The sequence below is a fragment of the Artemia franciscana genome, chromosome 3 (assembly GCF_032884065.1).
Source record: "Artemia franciscana chromosome 3, ASM3288406v1, whole genome shotgun sequence".
NCBI lineage: Eukaryota > Metazoa > Arthropoda > Branchiopoda > Anostraca > Artemiidae > Artemia > Artemia franciscana.
The window spans coordinates 11815571-11838360 of NC_088865.1; the positions used below are offsets into that span (position 1 = coordinate 11815571).

The 22790-nt window shown below is 34.1% G+C and overlaps 1 protein-coding gene across 1 annotated transcript in view; it reads left to right on the forward strand.

The window, feature by feature from the left end:
* Positions 1-22790, forward strand: part of LOC136025458 (agrin-like) — a 214702-nt gene that overhangs the window by 85972 nt on the left and 105940 nt on the right. Inside the window, exons 7-8 of the mRNA XM_065701490.1 lie at positions 3693-3784; positions 18602-18725. Of these exons, the coding sequence (XP_065557562.1) occupies positions 3693-3784; positions 18602-18725 (216 nt within the window). The remainder of the gene's footprint in view (positions 1-3692; positions 3785-18601; positions 18726-22790) is intronic.

Consider the following 22790-nt stretch of genomic DNA (forward strand, 5'->3'; position numbering starts at 1 on the left):
ATCCACATAGTAATGGTTATTGGGAAGTGTACATTCGCTTTTAGTGGGATTTTTTGGGTTTGGGGAAGGGGTGGAGGGGACGGGGTTACGCGGGGGGAACTTTCCATGGAGGAATTTTTCAAGGGGGAAAAATTCCACGAATGGGGCGCAGGATTTTTTAGCATTTTTTTAAAGGACAATGAAAAATAGAATATGAAAAAGTTTTTTCCATTGAAAGTAAGGAGCAGCAACTATTTTAGTTTCAACTATTTATTCTACGGCCTTTGTGATTCAGCGGTCATTTTTAAGGAATTGGGACAAAATTTACGCTTTAGTGTAAAGAGCGAGGTATTGACGAGGGGATGAACCCCCTCATATACGTAATAAAAACATACGAAAATAGAAGTTCGTTACGTAAGTTAATTTGTAAGTTACGTATATATTTACTAATAAAAGCGTTCGTAAAAAATTAAAAGTTCTAGTTGCCTTTTTAAATAACCAAAAAATTGGAGGGTAACTAGGCCTACTCCCAGCTCTTTTTTTCCCAAAATCGTCCAATCAAAACTATGAGGAAGCCATTTAGCCAAAAAAATAAATTAATATGCAAATTACGTTTTACTTATTCATGTGCGGAGAGCCAAAATCAAAACATGCATTAATTCAAAAACGTTCAGAAATTAAATTAAAAAAACAAGTTTTTTTAACTGAAAGTAAGGAGCGATATTAAAACTTCAAACGAACAGAAATTAATCCGTATACGAAAGGGACTGTTCCCTCCTCAACGCCCCGCTCTTTACGCTAAAGTTATTTACTGTTTTAAAAAGTAGAGTTGAGAGAAAGAGTCAAACTTTAGTGTAAAGAGCAGGGCATTGAGGAGGGAACAGTCCCTTTCATATACGGAGTAATTTGTGTTCGTTTTAAGTTGTAAGGTCGCTCCTTACTTTCAGTTAAAAAAACTTGTTATTTTTACTTAATCTTAACAAATAGACAGACAATTTTACTACAACACACAGTAAACCAAATCTGTTGAAAACCCGCAGGAAAAATTTCTAACAGAATCGTAAAGAAAATGCACATCATGAGCGTAAAGCTTTGTATTTATTTTCATTCGGGCAGGATGAATAGGATAGTTTCTTTTTGTTAAAAAGAAATAGAAATCTGTAAAAAATTTCTGATTTATCCTGTATTTGTAGCTGGGTTCCGACTCAGTAAAGAGAAAACTCTTGAAATGATCACATTATCAAAATAGATCATAACATCGTATCATCACAATCATCATCAAATCAGAGAAAATTATCATAAAGTAATTCATAAAAATTCTTTGGAACACCTACATTGATTAGATTGCGAGTTAAATTTTCAACAGTGCGCAAACAGAAAGTTTCATTTATTATAACACAACTTTCCCGAAAGAAAAACACATTCTTCAATCCCCAGAGAAAACGGGAGAAAATCAAATATTTGCCTGCAAAAACATTTCTTTTACTTTCTGATGATACGAAACTTCCTGCCTAAGTGAAATATTGCTTTGATTTTATTCGTCGTTAGTTTTTCTTTCTGTTACTATTTCAGAATTTTTTTAAATAGTGTTTTTGTTCTTCTGTTTGTCTTTTTGCTTGTCTTATCTTCGTGGATTTCTTTTTTTCTGCTACTCTACAATTTTTTACATTTTCGTATAGTGGATAAAAAATAGGCTTCTTTTATTATTAACACAATTGAAAATTCACTCACTATATATCCTATACAATAACTATTGCTATTGCTTTTAATACATGTTTATTTCTTTAGTTGTTATACGACTAACAACATCATTTGATAACAAGCTTCCTTAAATAGCGTGATAAATGAGGCAATATTGAAACCATGCTTCTCTAAAACATCTTGAAATTGAAGACGAAGTCCGAAATTTGAAAAATGAGCCGGATTTATAATTAAACAAATCATTCAAAATCTTTGACGTTTTTCCTTTTTGAATATAAGGTCACCTTTTTTGTTTTGTGGAACGTAAGGTATTGTTTTTAATGTAAGTTTTTTTTTATAAATGAGTGGTTGAACAACCTTTCAGTTTTGAGTTGATCTTGTGAAAATTGAATAGTTGATTTTACATGGGGAAACAAATAACATTTGGAATGTCATCTATTTCAGTAAAAAACACTTCATACCCTTGTCCTTCGATACCATAATAAGATTTGATTCTTAATGGATTTAAAAGCCAAGTAATCCGTAGCTCATCTTATTTCTGAAAACAAGTGCATTTTTTTTATTCAAGAAGATGACAGTGGCAAAAGCATGAGGAATCATTTTGTATAATTTTGGTTGCTTTTTGCGAAAGAGGCTCCATCCCTCTTTCTTGTTAAGTGGGTATATTTCAATCCTAAGCAACAGAACTGCTAAAAATACTACCCGTTTGGATTTTTACTATTGTGACTGAGCATATTTAAGACCCAAGACTAGTTTTTTGATCGTCTTAACTGTAACAAATCATGTTTTAAATATTTCGGTGTTGGAGAGCGAGGGATTGCGGAGGGGACAACCCATTTCATATACGGAGTAATTTCTGTTTGCTTTAAGTTTTAATGTCGCTCCTTACTTTCAGTTAAAAAAACTAGTTTTTTTTTTATGTAATCAAACAGTTCGTGGTAACGAACTGTAGTAAGGAGCGACCCGGCTCAAGAGTAACCGAAACTCTAAGAAACGGAATTTTTATAACAATAGCTATATCAAAACAATCGCATTTTAATGCTGATTTTAAGTATCTAAGTTTCATTATGTTTAGATTTTTTATATATTTCGGTGTTGGAGATGTTAATTATAACTATGATTGCAAAAAGCCTTTCTTCTCAAGTTGGGTCAAATAATTTTAAAACCAGGTTGTATATCTTTTCTTGTTAGTCCTCTCTTCTAACTTTTTCCATAATTTTTATTGTTGCTACTAGTGACAAGACAATAAATCGGAGCGGGGAATCGGAATCATTAGGATTAAGGGTTCACAAAAGATATGCATTGGAATCTAAATCGGCTAAACTTTCCCAGTTCTTGAAAGTAGCTTAATATGTGGCTCGATTTTCACAAGAAAAGTTGTTGTTTTTTTATTCAAGTAAAGCTTTTGCTCTATTTCTCCGAGACTTGGTAACCGAATTTATGTGTAGCAGTTTGTATTCAGCGCTAGCCTACGGTAGATCTACTGTTTCGTTAGCCACCTTTTTATGATACGGGTCAAATGAACAATAAGAAAATGATTAGTCTCGCTTCTTAATATTTATTTTTTTAATCTTATCCATTAAACGTTGCTCACGAAATCTCAGCCGGAAATTTGACATTTTTTTTGCAAAAAAAAAATAAAGTTTAATAGTTGTTTGAAGCCGATTTAGTTTGGTTGAAGCTGCATGATTGGCCAGAAAATCACGGCAACTATTGTATCCCAAACAAAGAAAAATAAAGATACAAAAAACTACGTAACTATGTTTATATACGACCATTTTAAAAGTCAAACTTTAGTGTAAAGCAATCTGGTAATCGGTTTGATTGGGTAGATGTGTCCTTTTTATCATTGTCATATTGGCTTTTTTACTTCTTTAGTAGTTAAAAATTCTGTTTTGCACCATCCCTCTGATAGCATTGGGGATTTGAAATTTTAATGGCACGAAATAAATTCTTACTATAGTTTACGAGGCCTTTATGCAAGAAATGATGATCTTTTTTCTTTTTTTAAGATAACTGCGAATCCAAAATATGCGACTTTTCCTCCAAATGCGTACAGGACAGTCAAGGAAATGCAGTATGTGAATGTCCACATTGTTCTGAGGTATATTTTTGTGCTCTCACCTCTCTCTTTCTTTCTCTTTTAACCATATTAGCCTTACTTCTGTCAAATCCTTGATTTGTATTAGCGTTGAAATTTGATATATTATCTACACATTTTGTTGAACCTGCACAAACTAATCATTATTAGAATTGAGAGATAGAGAGAGAAAGAGAAATCTATTTAAAAAAAGGAAAACAATAACAACAAGAGAAAAAATAGCAAATACTACAGATTTTAAATAACAACTGTGTTATTTGAGATATCGGATAAGGTATCTTATCCGATTATCGGCATCTCCCTGGAGATGTCGATAAGGTATATTTTAGGGTCAATTCTTACTATAATTCTAGTTTAATTTCATTTTAATTAATTATAATTCAAATCTATATTTTTTTTTCGAGCGAAAACAAAGAGAACAGATTATTTTAATTCCAACAAGCAGTCACACGGGAGGATGTAGTTCCTCTCTTGATGTTCCTGAAGCCTTAATATGAAGCGTACTACATTTTAGCTTGAATTATTTTACTTGATCAAGTCAAGAATATATTTTTGAAAAATTTATAGTTATGATACGAAATAATTGTTCAAATATTAACAAAGGTCTTACAACTGAAGTTAAACTTTGAACTATTGTTCTATTTCAAAGTATTTAACAAAAAAAAACAAAAATACATATTTTCTAATAGAAGTAAAGAGTGATATATGTAGAATGGGGAATAGCTAACCTTTCTTCCACCTTCGTCCTTAAATTCAATATTTTGTCCCTATGCCTTGACTTTTAAAAGCTACCATTTTCTGTTGAAAACGGCCATTGCTTACAATGGGTCATACTACCCTTCAGCACCTGCATTGCAGGGATAGTTGTGGTTCAATTGAGATAAACCCAGCAATTTTTATTCCAGCCAAGGGACTGTAAAGAGTAATGCTGAAGATATAACAGACAAAATAAACAACTAAAATAATAAATAAAAATAAAAAATATAACATAAACAAGTAAAATACCAGCAAATAGTCGTGCGGGTGTCATGAGGTTCCTGGAGCTTTAGCCATGTTGGCAATGCAATGCCCGAAAGGAGGACAGCTAAAACATTAACAAGCTCATTATGTAATGCAAAAAGACCATCACCTAACGTAAAGCTAGTGGATTCGTGAAGTTTTTTATCGTACACAAACTAAAATCAGCACTACTCAGTAGGACTAACATGCGCCGGACAGTAAGACATAAGAAGGCAGTTTATGGAGAGAACGTAGGGGTCATTGTACGCCATTTTAGTTTTACGTAAACTAACAACAGTGTGACAACAAGCAAGAAATAACCTGAAAATATTCGTGCAGTAAGCTACAGAAGGAAGTTTTTAACCTTAGCCGAGAAATTACAAAACTGGCAGAGGAATAGATTTCCCCAGATGTACACTGACCTCAAAGTATGGCGAATGCGAGCATCATCAAACGATTGTTCCTTAAAGATGAACCCTGGGTAACAGAACTGCTTCACAGATGCCAGATCACATTGCCAAATAAAAAATCAGTGGTATCAAGGAGTAGTGCAGGCGAAAGCATACAAATTCAGCCTAAGACGATAGGCCTATATAAGAAATTTCATGATAAACACCGAAACTTTCATAGATCTTAAACAATATATTAGGAGTATTAGGACATGTTGCCAATATTAGTCTAGGTGGAAAAAGGGGTCAACCTCAAACAAATCGCTATACAAATGATTTTTTCACTACCCCGACCCAAAATTTGCCTTAGAGAACACCTCACCCTCTACCTCCTCAGTCCAAGCTGCTGTAATGTTCTGATGTATTTGGGATATTGAATCAAACCCCTAAACAACTTCCCAAATTCAGCACTGCCCTTTCAGGACGACATTCTTTAAATTAAAAAATTCATCCTCAACCTCGACATAAGAAAACTCGAATTTATGAAAGAGCTAGAGTGAAAAACTTTTCGGACTTGGAATCAGCACATATTTTTTACTCATAATGCGAAAGAATCATTTGTATAGCAATTTCTTTTGGGGTTGACCCTGTTTTTCATAATTTTCCTTGTTTTCCCCCAACCTCACTCTCTCTCAAAGCTTTAAGCCCCAGACAATTCTTTTGATTTTATGTTTATCAGAAAAAAAGAGCGTAGAAATGACATATCTAATCACATTTGCTGGTATTTACTCAATTAACATTTTTTGCACCTCAAATTCAACCTAAAGAAAACTCACATTTGTGAAAGAGCTAGAGTGGTAAACTTTTTGGATTCGGAATCAGCACATATTTTTTAGTTGGATAGTGAAAGAATCATTTGTATAAAAAATGTTTGAGATCAGACAATATTTTCACTAGACTATATAACAAGGTCATCAGCATTGCTCAGGCTACTTAAGCAGATTGAGTCAACATAATATCTTGTTTACTAGCTGAAAGGTCATCACGACAAACCAAGGAAAAAAGTTTTTGGCACTTTTAAAAAAACTTCCCATTCTAATTAAACGGCTCTTGTGTTTCAGGAGTCGTTCGTAAAAAATTGAGCCAAATAGTCAAACTTTAGAGCAAAGAGCAAGGTGTTGAGGAGGGGGCCAACCCCTTCATATGCGGAATAATTTCTGTTCGTTTTGAGTTTTAAATTTGCTCCTTACTTTCAGTTTAAAGAATTTTTTATATTTAATTTCTGATCGTTTTTCAAATAATGCCGGTAAATCTGACTCAACCAACACGAAAAATTGCCTCCCTCAAGTGAAATTCTTCCGATGGAAAGTTGCTCCCACTTAAAATACATCTCTCCCCGTAGAATTCCTTCTGGAAATCTTCATATTCGCTGAAAATTCATCTTCGCCCCCCCCCCTCCATAAATTTTTTTACGGACGATTTAGCCAGAAAAATTCTCCTTAACATACTTTCATTTTAAAGAGACTTTAATCTCTGATCGTTTTTCAATCACTCCAGAAATTTCAATCCCTTAGGCTACACGACATTTTCTCTGGAAATCCAAACCCGCTGAAAATTTTTCCCGTAAAATTACCCCGGAACATCTCCACATTCAAAATTCAGCTGGCAAAGAGAAAGTAAAACAAATAAAACAATTTCGTGTAGAAATTCTGTCAAATTTCCCCCTCCCTCCATGTAAAATTTTCCCTGGAAAGTTCTTCCGAAAAATATCTCTCCCCATGGAAAACACCCAGGCACAAAATCCCCCCCCCTCGAAAAATGTATGCATGCTCCTCAATTGCAAATACTGTACGCAAACAGTAGGCAAATTTAATAACTTAACGACCCTTCCCCACGGGCTATGGTGGGTCATGTTACCCATAAAGGGATGGTTATTATATCTTTCAACTATGTTGAACAGAATGGTTATCTAAAAATTTTGATCGGGCAACTTAGGGGAAAAAGAGGCATGGGAGGGGGGCTAGTTGTCATCCATCCTTTTTGTTCACTTAAACAGGGTATTAGAACCCTTGATATCCGTTCAAATGCACTCTTTTCCGATCTTCTAGGACCATTAGTTTGATACGATGACCCCTACGGAAAAATACACACGCAAAACAAATAACCACGTATCCATGATCTTTTTTCTGGCAAAACATGCAAAATTCCATATTTTCTATAAAGGAGCTTGAAACTTTTATAGTACGGTTCTCTCATGTGTTTTTTAGAGTTTTGGTTGCAATTGAGCCGGGTCGCTCCCTAATTACAGTTCATTACCATGAACTGTTTCACCACTATCGATGTGTAAACTAGGTTCATATAATCCATTATTCTCTCTCTTTACTCTTGCAAGGCTGAATCTTGAAAAAAACGTGCTTTGGAAGAACTCCAATTTACAGAAATACTGACAAAAATAACAGCTATTCCAAATCTTAGCAGCTAAAACAAATATCAATACGACCAAGGTAGGTGGTTTGTCTATAAAAATAAAGAAAAATGAATTATATTTGGAAAAAAACGAAGCATTTCTGTCTAAGATTAATAGAAATCTTATAGATTGTTTGGTTGCAATTGAGCCGAGTCGCTCCTTACTTACAGTTCATTATCGCGAACTTTTTGATACAAAACTCCAGTTTTTACGGAATAAAAATTCTAAATACACGGTTGCCAAAAAGATTCCCAGAATTAGCTTACTATGATTTCGAACGTAAACACGCTATTCATTGCAAACAATCCTTTTTGTATTCAAATTTATTTTTTTATGATCATGTCTCCACACGAAAATAAATTTCACCAGTATCAATCCCTTAAAACGATCATTTGCGTGTTTCCATTGGAATCTATGGATGTTCTGTAGTTTGGACTGCTGATTGCTACTGACGCGACAGGATAGATACCAAATAACTACTTTATCTGCTTACGACCAAGATAATCATAGTAGTTAGGCTTTGATTTTACAACTTAGACAGAAATCTATGGGTAGAAGGTTTAGTAATATATCAGTGATTTGATTTTTTTTTTTTTTTTTTTTTTTTTTTTTTTTTTTTTTTTTACTGATAATGTGAACTGTTTGATATTGGATCTAAATGATGATTTACTGTATAATAAGTTTCGACTTCATATGTAATAAAGTGGTGCATTTGAAATAAAACCACCAAGTTGAAAACATCATGGCATCAAGATTACGAATTATTGACCTTTAATTAAAAAAAAAAATTATTCTATCTTTCCAGTATTCTTAATTTGATTTAATTTTTATTATTATTATTTACGTTTGTTATTTACATTTATTATGTTTATGTTCTATATCTATACTATTTTATTATATTATCATTATTATTATGACAATCTATTTAAAAATCTATTTGAGAATTAATAAAGATTTCTTAAATGCTCTTATATCAAATCTAATGGATATTGTTGAGCATAAGTTCGTTTTGCATGTGCATATGAAAGATAAACTTTCACTGATGTCATTTTAAAAATAGAAAAAGAAACTGTTTTATAAAGCTTTCTAGAGTATAATTAAAGCTTTTACAGCTTTTAAAAATTAAAGCTTTCTAGCTTTCTAGGTAAAACATTTGAAACCAAAATCTTGGCCACTAAATCTGATTCACTGTAATGAAAATATAGCAATAACAGGAAATTACAAAACTCGCAGTAGATTATAAATAATTATAACAATGATAATAATAGTAATAATATTGAAAATATCGCAATGACAGTGAAGCTAAAAAAGAGCAGAGTTGCAGTTTGACTAGGTTGTTTGGCTTTTGAACTGCATGAATGCAAATTTCAGGAGTGAATCAACTGCCGAAAATAGGGCCTGACAAAAAAAAAGCCAAACAAAAAAATGACAATAAAAGATTCTACGTAACTAACGACACTAATGGCATTAATTTGAAACTTATATGGAACGTTTAGGGGGAGTTACAATTAAACAAAATTATTATATGCATGGATGTATTATTAGGCCATATAAGCAACATAGGGCATATAAGGACACAGGCAGTGATGCTATATCATAGCTAATAATATCCTTGATATTTTAAAGGAGCTAATTTGATTGAAAACTAAAAAATGTAGTGCCCTCTTAAGAGTCAAAAGTGATTGGCGGGCGAACAGTTCTCCTCTTTAGCTCATAATTTTTGTTTTAATAACTCATAAGTTTTTTATAGAGTTGCAGTTTGATTGTTGGCTTTTGAACTGCATGAATGAAACTTTCAGGAGTGAATCAACTGCCGAAAATGGGTCTGACAAAAAAAAAATTACAAACAAAAAAAATGACAAACAAAAAAATGACAATTTTTTTTTTAACGGTCACTGTAGCTAACGAAACTAATGGTATTAAGTTGAAACTTATATGGAACGTTTAGGAGGAGTTACAATTAAACAAAATTATTATATGCATGGATGTATTATTAGGCCATATAAGCAACATAGGGCATATAAGGACATAGGCAGCGATGCTCTATCATAGCTAATAATATCCTTGATATTTTACAGGAGCTAATTTGATTGAAAATTAAGTGCTCTCTTAAAGTCAAAAGTGATTGGAGGGCCAACTGCCATCCTCTTTAGCTTATAATTTTTGCTTTGACTCATAAATTTTTGATTGAGTTGCAGTTTGACTAGCTTGGTGGCTTTTGAAATGCATGAATGAAACTTTCAGGAGTGAATCAACTGCCAAAAATGGGCCTGACGAAAAAATGAGTACTTCTAAAGCTCTGCATTCGTTTGGCATTTAAGGTTAAAATCAGTGACATTTTGAAAATTTTTCGTTAAGAAAATTATGTTTCGTTTTGCATCAGTTTTAAATGCAATGTAGCTAAAAAAAAAAAAAAAAAAAAAAACAAAAAAAACAGTCTAAGCAGATATCGTTTTCAGAAATAACTACTACTAGATAGTGAACGGAATGAAATTAAGAAAACCCTTGTGTATCTTTATGCGATTTAAATAAAAATTTTGACAATGTATTCTGTCAATCAAAATTTTCTAATAATCTGTTTTCTCGAGTAGAACTATTAAAATACTAAGGATAGAAAAAAATGACATCTGGAATTGTTGTCACCGATAAAAAATTTATCGCAGTATCCCAGTATCCCACTCTTAGCAGTGTTGCCACTGTGGACATTGAGAATAAATAAGTAGAGCTGAGCGGTTAAATTTGCCAACAATTTTTCACCCAAAAAGTTTAAAACCTTACAATCTGTTTATCAAGACAAAGGACCCTCAAAGTAAATCTAAACTTTCTTAAGCTCTGTGGTACCAGGTTCTTTTAGCTTATTTTTGCTGATTTTTCTCTTACTTGTTTTATTTATCACCTGTTGCCCAAAGAATTTCAAAACTGCGCTGCGAGGTCGTCCTCATTAAAAATTTGATTTTCAATGTGTCGTAATTTTTCAAAATCTATACGGTTTTGTAATTTTTTGATTGACGGATTCAAACAATAACAAATCATTTTCACTGTCCTTGGTGCTTTATGAAAATGTATTTTGCTCCCATGCCTATGATGAAATTGGATATGACTTATGGTTTTGTACTATTAACGGTGAAAGTTCACCGTTTTAAAATCTACATAAATGCACTTGAGGTGCATAGTTAAAATTGCACTCTAGTTTCTATTCAACAGTTGTTAAGAACACAATAGCTTTTTGAACTTGTTGAAAATATTTAAGTTTAAATAAGATGAGCCCTTCCAACAGAATTGTCCCTCCACAATAAACATGCTAGTTTTCCAAGAAAGGAATCTGTGAAACAACAAAAGTATATATTTTTTCGTGTTGGTTGTGGTTGATACTCTGCACATTACATATCCTCTAATTCCTTTTTAGTCTGAGGGCACTTTTAGCTATATCGCTGGTCGGTAAATTTATGATTTGTTTTTCCTTGCGGACGAAGGTAATCAAAGCCTTGCAGAACTTAAAATTTTTATTAGCTTCCATTTTTTTTAGGTCTTTGAACACAATTAAGCCAGACAGCAGCGTTAGTTAGGAAGGGAGCGCATGCTCTCACTTTTTTTGCTCCTTCACACTAGAGTTTGAAAAATATCCTTTTTGCACTTCATTTGACAATGCCTTTTAAGTATTTTCATTTATAAATGGACAAACATAAAATTAATCCCTCCTAATTCTGAAAATATAAATGTGGATCCCTCATTCTATAAATTTTTTGAAGTGATCCTCTGGATCCGTCATTAAAGGTTCCATTATCATTTCACCGGAATGTATTACCAAAACCACCAAACAAAAATTTCATATCAGAAGGCTCAACTCATCGAACGAAGTTACCGTGACAAAATCAAACAGTTCGTGGTAACGAACTGTAGTAAGGAGCGACCCGGCTCAATAGTAACCAAAACTCTAAAAAATTGAATTTTGATATCAATAGCTACATCAAAAGAATCGCATTTTAATGCTGATTTTAAATATATAAGTTTCATCAAGATTAGTATTACCCATCAAAAGTTACGAGCCTGAGAAAATTTGCCTTATTTAGGAAAATTGGGGGAAACACCCCCTAAAAGTCGTAGGATCTTAACGAAAATGAGACCATCAGATTCAGGGTATCAGAGAACCATACTGTAGAAGTTTCAAGCTCCTATCTACAAAAATGTGGAATTTTGTATTTTTTGCCAGAAGACAAATCACGGGTGCGTGTTTATTTGTTTTGTTTTTTTTTTGTTTTTTTTTCTTTTCCCCAGGGGTCATCGTATTGACCAAGTGGTCCTATAATGTCACAAAAGGGCTCATTCTAACGGAAATGAAAAGTTCTAGTGCCCTTTTTAAGTGACCAAAAAAATTGGAGGGCATCCAGGCCCCCTCCCACACTCATTTTCCCCAAAGTCAACGGATCAAAATTTTGAGATAGCCATTTTGTTCAGCATAGTCGAAAACAATAATAACTATGTCTTTGGGGATGACTTACTCCCCCACAATCCCTGGGGGAGGGGCTGCAAGTTACAAACTTTGACCATTGTTGGCATATAGTAATGGTTATTGGGAAGTGTACAGACGTTTTCAGGGGGATTTTATTTTGTTTTGGGGTGGGGCTGAGGAGAGAGGGCTATGTTGGAGGATCTTTCCTTGGACGAATCTGTTACGGGGAAAGAAAAATTCAATGACAAGGGCGCAGGATTCTCTAGCATTACTATAAGAAAACAATGAAAAATAAACATGAAAACGTTTTTTCAAATGAAAGGAAGAAGTAGCATTGAAACTTAAAACGAACAGAGATTATTACGCATATGAGGGGTTCTAAAAATACTTTAGCATAAAGAGCGAGGTATTTAGGAGGAGATAAATACCTTGCTCTTTATGCTAAAGTAATTTTAGTAATTTCAACTATTTATTCTACGGCCTTTCTGATTCAGGGCTCATTCTTAAAGAATTGGGACAAAACTTACGATTTAGTGTAAAGAGCGAGGTATTAACGAGGGTACAAACCCCCTCGTATACATAATAAAAATATTAGGTTATGAAAGTTTGTTACGTAAGTTAATTCTTAAGTTACGTATATTTTTTACTAATAAAAACGTTCGTTAAAAATTAAAAGTTCTAGTTGCCTTTTTAAGTAACCGAAAAATTGGAGGGCAACTAGGCCTCCTTCTCCACCCCTTATTTCTTAAAATCGTCTGATCGAAACTAAGAGAAAGCCATTTAGCCAAAAAAAGAATTAATATACAAATTTCATTTTAATAGTTTATGTGCGGAGAGCCAAAACCAAACATGCATTAATTCAAAAACGTTCAGAAATTAAATAAAAAAAACTATTTTTTTTTAGCTGAAAGTAAGGAGCGACATTAAAACTTAAAACGAACAGAAATTACTCCGTATATGAAATGAGTTGTCCCCTCCGCAATCCCTCGCTCTTTACGCTAAAGTTTGACTCCGCCACAATTCTACTTTTTAAAACAATTTAAAGCTTTAGCGTAAAGAGCGAGGGATTGCGGAGGGGACAACTCATTTCATATACGGAGTAATTTCTGTTCGTTTTAAGTTTTAATGTCGCTCCTTACTTTCAGCTAAAAAAATTAGTTTTTTTTTATTTAATAGCTTTCAAGAGTAATGTCTATCCTTCAAGTATAAACATCAACGCGTCTAATTTTTTGCCAACTTTCCAGATTACATAATACAAGAACTTCTTGAAAGCAAAAAAACAAAGGTCCTTAAAAGGATTAATCGCCTTCCTGTATCTAAAGTGTAACAGATAACAAAAGGGTATAAAAATCAGATCCTTAAATTATAATCAAAAAAATATGCAAACTGCTTGGTTAAGCAATCTTCACTGTGACAAATGACTGCCTCAAATAATTGGTTCTCTTATCAGAGTAAAGGAGCATGTCAAGACCTCACCACAGTTTGCTTTTAACTTTTAATTTTATGTGCGGAAGGCAAACTTTACTAATGCGCTGTGAAATTAGCTTTTGGCAACGACTTTACACTTATATTTATTCTTAAACTGGTAATTATTGGTGTGAGAGCCTTTGCTGGCGACAATTTATGAAAACATAGTGGGATGTATTTTTCAAATCAATGGGAAGGGGGGGGGGATTTTTTAAATAAAGCTGCCTAACAATCCATTTTTCATTGTACAAAAAATATATTAAAATATAGGGGGGGGGGGGCATTTCTTCTTCCCCAATTAACACCACTGTGTGCCTTTTTGCCCGAGGTGATGTATTTGCTTTTTTTTAATTTAGTGTACTTTCTTCAAGCTTATATTTTAAATCTCTTTTTAACTTTGAATTAACTCTAATAATACGCTATTTTAGTTCTTAGGCTTTAACATCACATAACACCTTTTGAAACAGTTTGTATTTTTACTTAACAGTTAGGAATACCTCAATATTTGACAGCTCGTAGTGTCTCATGAGAAAAATGTGACAGATAGGTTGACTTGGGTTATTATTTTTTAGATTATTAATGTGATTTGATAAATTCCATGTGTTATTTCAAGGGGGCTCAAAATAATACAAACAGAGATGCGACAAATTCAAGGGAAATATATAAAAGACTCTCCACAGAAGTAGTTAAGATTTAGGCATTTCTAGGAGGAAAGACAAACCCAAATACTGTTCCTTCAGTCCTGACTTAATGCTAAAACAAGGTGAATCTAAGCTGTGGAATGACTGGATACACAGGGGAGCTAAGTCCAAGCTGTATAATTATGAAGCATAGATTTGTTGCAAAAATCCAAGCGCAAATGACGTCCTGGTCTTTAAAAGGCATAGAAAACATTAATCCAACTCCTAAGGGCGTATCCGGGATTTTGGTTCAGAAGAGGGGGGATATTAGATACAAGAAAGCAGATTTGGAACTAGAAATGAGTGATGAACATAAGTGCCTTTTAAGATAGTAAAGTAAATTGTTTGTCACAAATTTTTTTTTCGAAAAATCGATTTTCATCTACAAAATTAACTAGAATTAAGAATTTTTGAATATTAACTGAATAAGCCGACTGAACTGACCTGAAGTCAATTCAACAAAACTAAATCACATAACACATAAATTACTAGATCGTAACAGGTTTTATTTTAAAAGGTTTCATTTCTGTAACAGGTAACATGTATTTTTTCTTTTAACAAGTAACATAAAAATTTCCCCATAAATTTTGAAACATGCTTTTTTCGGTGAGTTTTTTGAAAAAAAAAATCGAAAGAAACAAAACACCCACTCTCCTAGCTTTGAAATACCTGTTACTTGTATCCCATTTGAAAATTTTGTTTCGAAATTCAAATCATCGAAAAGGGGGCAGGAATACTTAAGGGCCATTACCTACATTTTGGTGTTTTTTGCTGCTTCACTGATAAATTTCTAGATTTCTTTTTAAGACTACATTTTTCTAAATTTATGGGAATGGCCCTAGATTGAAATATTGCAATATTGCTTCATTTCTATATTTTTATTTTTAAATGTTTGCGAGAAATTCAAGCCGATAAAAAGAAAATTAAATCAAAAGGTGTTTCCACAAATATGCTTTGATGGATAACGTATACGGGTGTGGTTTTCATTCTAATAGTTTATGGTCATTTATCTATATATAGCAAGAGTTTTCAGTGACTGTGTCCTTTTGTAACTATTTTGTATTATTTCTAAAGCAAAGGATTTATTGTGACTTTCTAACCATCTGCTTGAACGAACCCTTGTATATCAGTCAATAAGAACAAAAATCTCTGTGCTTTTATAGTCATCATTAGGGAAGTCGTCGTAAATCTGTAGGAGGTATATACCAGTCAGTGTGACAATATCCATTTCCGTTCCTCCATGTTAATTATACCCGGAAGTTCTAAAGCTACCCTTTCTGGTTAAAATTTAGTTTCTTTTAAAGCCTCTCTGGGAAACTTGGCAGTTGCTTGTAATATCGGCTTTAGAGTATAGAGCTAAACATCGCCATACCCAAAATAGTTGGGTGCATCCAATATTTTCTTAATGTTAGAAAAGAAAGTAAAAATTGAATTTTTGGCACTGTTCCAGGAAAAGTTATATCCGAATACACAATACAGCATTTCACTGATCATTTTGAATTTTTTCAACATCCTTTCAGACACATCATTTCATTTCAGCGTCATCAAATCATTTTTAAACATCACATCATTTCAACATCTCAAAATTTTGTTTTCTTCTTGATAAGTTTTTTGCCTAGAGATCCTAACCTTTCTTTCAATGTTAGTAAAGACACTTCGATAATACTTCCTTTGGATGTATAGTTACTAGAAGCCCCAGTGAGACCATTCCATCGTTTCTGACACAGTTTTTAAACGCCATTAAAAACATAATTGACAGAATAGTTTTTCGAAATGAGTTTTTCAAAATACTCACCCCTCTCCCTGGAAAACAACCCACCTTTCGTGGAAAATACCCCCCCCCCCCCTCAGTGGAAAATAAGCCTTTTGCGACTTTGATAATTTTTTGAGTATTGTTTTTTTTCTGTTTGGGGGTAGGGATTTTGGTTCTTGTGTATTATACGCCACTCAATCAAGTTTATGCTGTGTAAAACTCGAGAACAAAGCGGTTTCTTCGTTAGTTTCTTTCTGATTAGTGCGAGAAAAGACAAAGTCAATTTTCAGAATAGATGGGAAATATATAATTTTAGCTATATATTCGCACATAAGAGGGGGGGGGGGGGTAAAGTATCCGGACAGTTTGAAGTCAAACAATAGTTCTTACTTCATAATATGCAGATAATTGTAGCCTACCACATTTTTAGTGCAGGCAATATATAGCCCAAATTTGTTTCTAAAGTAACAAAGAAACTAATGAAGATATCGCTTTGTTCTCGGTTTTACAAATCGTAAACTCGAGTTTAATGTCTAGTGTTTTTCTTTATTCGACTTACAAATACAAGAGCAATATTACGTCCCAACAGAGAGCAGAAGTCGGGACATCAAAAAAATGTGGTAGGCTACACTTATCTGCTTTTTATGAAATAAGAACTATTTTTTGACTTCAACTGTCCGGATACTTTACCCCCCCCCCTCTTATGTGCGAATATATAGCTAAAATTATATATCCTCTCCTTCTTATTTTTATGAGGGGGTTGGAAATTCTCTCTCCCCTGCGAAAATGCCAGAATATTTTCCATTGATATCTTTATGAGAAATATATATATATATAAGCCCGTATATTTTTCTACCTTTTCGGCATGTATTTTTTTTATTTTTTCTATCGTCTGTAAAAATGATAATATCTTATATTGTTTTATATGTTTTTGTTGATTTGGATTCTGGCACTGGATTAAATCCAGAAGTATAATTAATTTCAGGATGATAAAATTTTTCTAGCACCCACATTTATTGACAATATAAAAGTATAATTTTTATGCTTTCCAATTAATTGTCTTTTTTAAACTGGGACTATAATAAATTTCTAATTATTAAAAATTTGCGTTTGAGGTAATAATATTTCTATTATAACTATATATATAAAAATAAGTTGTCTGTCTGTGTGTCTGTCTGTCAGGTGACGTCATGTTTCTGTGTCGACTGACGTCATGAAGTTAGTTGTCGTCATTTTTGCTATGACGGTGACGTCATTAACGGTATTTAAGACATTTGTTCCCGGAAAAATGTTTAATTGTAAAATGACTGAAGAACCTACAATGGCAACAGCCGAGGAAGCTGCTCAAAGAGTTTATGCCAAAAAACTTGCTGCTGATAGAGAAAGTAAGAAAAGAAAGCGTTCCGAGGAATCACAAGAACAGCAAGAAAACAGGCTTGCAGCTGATAGAGAAAGTAAGAAAAGAAAGCGTGCCGGGGAATCACAAGAACAGCAAGAAAACAGGCTTGCGGCTAAAGAACGCAAAACCGCGCAGTTAGATGAAAATCCACCTGGACAGCGAGAGTCAAAACATATCAAAACTGAAAATGATAGCGATGATGATTGGGTTTGGGATTTTGACTTGGATAAGGTCATCAATGCCTACCAGATTTAAGTTAAAAAAACAAAGGTTCGTCGATATGTACTTCATAGTGACGCTGAAAAATAAAGAAGAAAAAGAAAACTGAAAAAAGAAAAAACGTAAAAAACTAAAAAAAAAACTAAAAAGAAAAAACACTCAAAGAGAAATCACAGACCGGGACACAAATGACGACCAAGACAGAGGGAATATAAGTGACGACCGGGAACCTCAAAGAGAAATTACAGACTGGGACACCCGGACACAAATCACGACCGGGACACAGGGAATATAAATGACGACCGGGACACAGGGACACAACTACAACGGGGACGCCGGGGGCACAGACGGGATACATAAATGACGACCGAGACACAGGGATTGTTCGAATAGTAACGCGGGGGGCACAGGCGGGATATATAAATGACGACCGGGACACAGGGATTGTTCGAATAGAAATTACAGACCGGGACACCGGGACACAAATGAAGACCGGGACACCGGGACACAGGGAATATAAATGACGACCGGGACACTCAAAGAGAAATTACAAACTGGGACACCGGGACACAAATGACGACCGGGACACAGGGAATATAAATGACGACCGGGACACAAGGACACATCATTAGAATAATGAGGTATAGATCTATGTCTGTGCATATATATTTATATGCACAGACAATGGGACAGTGAAGAATGTTGTATATTCGCATGTTTTACGTAGTTAAAAACATATATTTATATCTATCTCTATTCACAGGTGGGACACAGGGACACAACTACAATGGCGCGTAACTAATATGGCGCGTAATGACTTACGCGCGCGGGGGGGCTTGGGGGTTGGGGGCGCGAAGCGCCCCACCAACTAGGTGTTGGGGTGGCGCGAAGCGCCACCCCAACAGCTAGTAATAAATATTATTTTAAAATATTTTTGTTCTAGAAGTGCAATGTTTTCTTGAAATAATTGTCTTCAAAATTTTTATTTTTGTTTTAGGATGAAGGATTGTATTCCCCAGTTTGTGGTACAGACGGAATATCCTATTCAAGTGAGTGTCATTTGAAAGCAGAGGCCTGCAAAAAAGAACAACACGTCATTATTGCATATGCTGGACATTGTGGTAAGTTGATGACGCCAACATTAATTGAGAAAATTGCATAGCTTATTCCATATTTCACTATGCTGCCTTCTGTGGGAAAATATTACATTTGCAGAAATTAACCGCTTTTTTTGGAAGAAATTTGTGAGAAAATGAATAACCACTTGAGTTGAAATGCTTTGACATATAGAAAATGTAACTGGGAGAGTAAAAGCAATAAGGTGGGAAAAAATTATGATAATAGGAGACTTGAGGTAGTAGCCGCAAATAGGTTAATCAAAAACAATTGATTCTAAATTTAATTTACTTTTCCCTTACTCGCATCGTTTCACACTCAAATTATATTTTGTAAAAACCTTCTACATTTCAGACAATTCGTGGTGACGAACTGTAAGCAAGGAGCGACACGGCTCAATAGTAATCGAAACTCTATAAAACGGAATTTTGATATTAATACATATTTCAAAAAAATTGGCTTGTTATGCTGCTAAATTCATTAAGTTTAGTGTTACCCATCAAAAGCTACGTGCCAGAAAAATTTTCTTGTTTTTTGAAAAAGGAGGAAAAGGGCTCATTTGGACTAACATCGGAAGTTCTAGTGCCCTTTTATGTTACCAAAAATATTGAGGAGCAACTAGCCCCCACCTACTCCCCCCTTTTTTCTCAAGTCGTCCGATCAAAATTTTGAGATAGCCAATCTGTCGAGTATGGCTGGAATCCCAATAAGTATGCCTTGGAAGATAACATGACCCTACAGAGTCCCTGGGAAAAGGGGTTTAAAATGTAAATTTTGCCTATGGTTTACATAAAGTATTTTTTATTGATAATTTATATTTATATTTATATGTTATTGATATTGATATTTAAGTATTCGTTATTGTAAATGTCTTTGCATACATTTCTAGTGTGGGAGGAGGGATTGCATTTTCTACTTAGGGGGTTTTCTACGGGGAGAATTTTCTATTGCGGAGGGACATTTTTGAAGGTTGAATGCCTAAATTTGGCCTGAAACGGGGGTAGAATGCCTGAATTTGCCAGAATCACTATACGAATTAATTCTTATTAGTCTAACTTTTCTTTGCCGACTCAATTTTACAAGTAGAGATGTTAAGATAAATTTTTCCGGGGGCAATTTTTACTAGATTGGAGTTGTCTAGGGTGTCTTTCCGTTGGAGGGTTGATTTTTCACAAGTTTAATTAGGCCATAAGCCATGAAAATAGGCCATGAAATTAGGAGTTTTCAAGGGGTAAATTCTCCAGAAGGAATTTTCTTCGCGAGTAACTTTCTGCTGGACGTCGGATAAGTTGGAGAAAAACGTTTCTATGGAGAAGGGAATTTCCGGCATCATTATAAAGATATGGTAGTGTGCTAAAAAATGGTTTCACCTGGAATAGTCAGAAAGAAATTTTTCAGGGAGAATTTTCTGCTAGAATTTTAGTGGGATGGGGGTGTATTTTATGTGACAGTCACTTCACATGGTGAGATTGTCTCTGGGGAGAAGGAATTTTTCATGGAGGAGGAACCGGATTTCCTGGCAGTATTTAAAAAACCATCACAAATTAAATAAAAAAGGAAGTTTTTTCAACTGAAAAAAGGAGTAAAATCAAAACTTGAAATGAACAGAAATTATGACTTATATGAGGGGCTGCCCTATCCTTAATACCCCGCTCATTACGCTGAAGTGTGACTGTTTGTCCCAATTCCTTAAGAATGATTCCTGTAACACATGGAACTTTTAATTAGAATAATAAAGATTTATAAATGTTCGAAAAAAAAACTTTAGCATAAAGGAGAAGGCAGACCCCCTCATATAAGTACAATTTCTGTTTTTTTTTTAAGTTTCGATGTTACTCCTTACTTTCAGTTGAAAAAAAACTTGTTTTTTTTTTATTTAAACTCATAAAACATAATACCATCCTCAGATTTTGGTTTCTAAAAAACACAATTATAGTTGTCTCAGATGTTTCGTTATTTTTTATTCTTCTTCGTCTCTCTCCTCTATACCCTCTTAGTTTCAAGTCTTTATAATGCTTCAAGTATATAAAATATTTTAGCCATTTATAGTGACGGTCAAATCTATTTTTGTGACATCAATAGCCGCTACTTTTTTCTTTCTTTACTTACTTAAAATGACGAAGAAGGCTTAGCGGCGATTCACTCAGGGCAAGACTCAGGTGCTTGTTATATAATAGGGAATGTTTTATAATATATGCAGGTGTCAATTACGTTATAAAGAGGATTTACTTTGGTTGTTACATCATTGTTTTTTAATGTTACGTAGTAGAACGTGATAAAATCCACTAGTCCAGTGGGGGATTTTTTTTAAACATTTTTCTTCCAGATTTTTTTCAAGACGTTTCAAGATATTCCAAGACGTTTTTAAGACATTTTTCTTCAAAACGTTTTTCAAGACGTTTCAAGATATTTAAAGACGATTTTCAGGATATTTCAAGTTGTTCTTAAGGCGTTCCAAGACGTTTCAAAACATTTCAAGACGTTTCATAATTTCTTTAGCTGTTACGTACTAGGGAATGTTTACTTATACTGATGATGACACATTCAAACGTGACTTGGTCCTTAAGGGCCTGTTTGGAATCTTCACTTGTAACTGGGGAGGACAAGCAGGTGGGATGTTGCGTAATGACAATGTGTACGTGGGTTGTTACATAATACTTTAAGAGATTTAATTTTCTATCATGAAGTCTTTTCTAAGGATTTTTGTCCCCATTAGGATTAGAACGTAAGAACAAAGATTTCCCCCAATGAAGAGACCAGAGCCTTAACGTTTTGGGCCAGCAGAACAATCATAATATTTTGATTCGGGGAATAATTTCTAGATGATAGCCTTTTGTATGCAAGGAGAACCCCCTGTCCCCAAAACTAGAACGATTAAATGATTTGAATGTTCCTAATTCTTTCCACATGAGAGCACAAGCACTTCAATGCTATTTATTTTTAGTCTATGAGAAACGCCTGCCTATTACGGCGTCATTAATTTTCTGACTTGATCTAGACGGGTTGAGTTACCTATTTGATCAATGAGATGCTACAGAGGTAAAAGGTAAAGGTAAAGAATACGGCATTAGACTTCACAGTCCCTACCGGTGGTGCTGATCTCCGTTTCTTGACCCTTCAGCCAGGAAGTGCAGTGGGGGTTGGGGACAAACCATCCTGTGCTTTCGCACACCCTTCCTGTTTACCTTCCCCAGATATCTCCACGTACCCATTTAGTATCGATTTTAGATATTTCATTGCGTAAATGATTACGTTTTAAAATTTTATCCTGGAACAAGTACTTTAAAGGACCAAGGCTTTTTTACATGCAACTTATATTAGTAAAAAATTTACAAGCATAATTGAAACACAGAAAATGCAATTAAAACATAAAAAACGAAAAAACCAAATGTGAAAAAAGTTTATACAGGATATAAGCAAAAAGAACCATTAATTAAAGAAAGGAAGGAATCCTAGCAACCATTTCCAGGGCGCGGTTGATATTAGAAATAAATTCATGCCATATTAAAAGGTATTTCTGAGAGGTCTTTATGAAAATGCATCATTTTTATTGCACTTTTAGACACGCCTGAAGGAAAAGGAGACACATTTTTTAAATTTGGTTATTTCTGAGAGCTTTTGATGAAAGTGCTACGTTCCTTTGCACCAAGACTATGCATATTTCACGCCACCGTGGCAATATTTAGCTGGTCCACCTCAGCAAACGATTCAAGAGACGGGACGGTTGTTATTATAGGTAAAGATTCGTTTAAGCTTTAGGTCACATTTACAAATCCTATAAGCCAAAACATTTTGTATTTTCTTCAAGAAGAAAGATCACGGATGCGTTTGTGCTGTGGGACAGTCTTTTTTTGACAAAATAAATGTGTATGTTAACCCTTTATTTTATGGGACTACCTGCACCTTTAGAAACGATTGCGTTACCGTACGGCATTACTGTCTCTGAAACTCGAGGCTCAATATGCGTATAAATTGTCGATAGTCCTAAATCAATTAGCTATCTTAGAATTTTCACACATTAGCATTCTGGACATCTTTTTGCCAGAATTGCTGTTTTACACAACAAACTG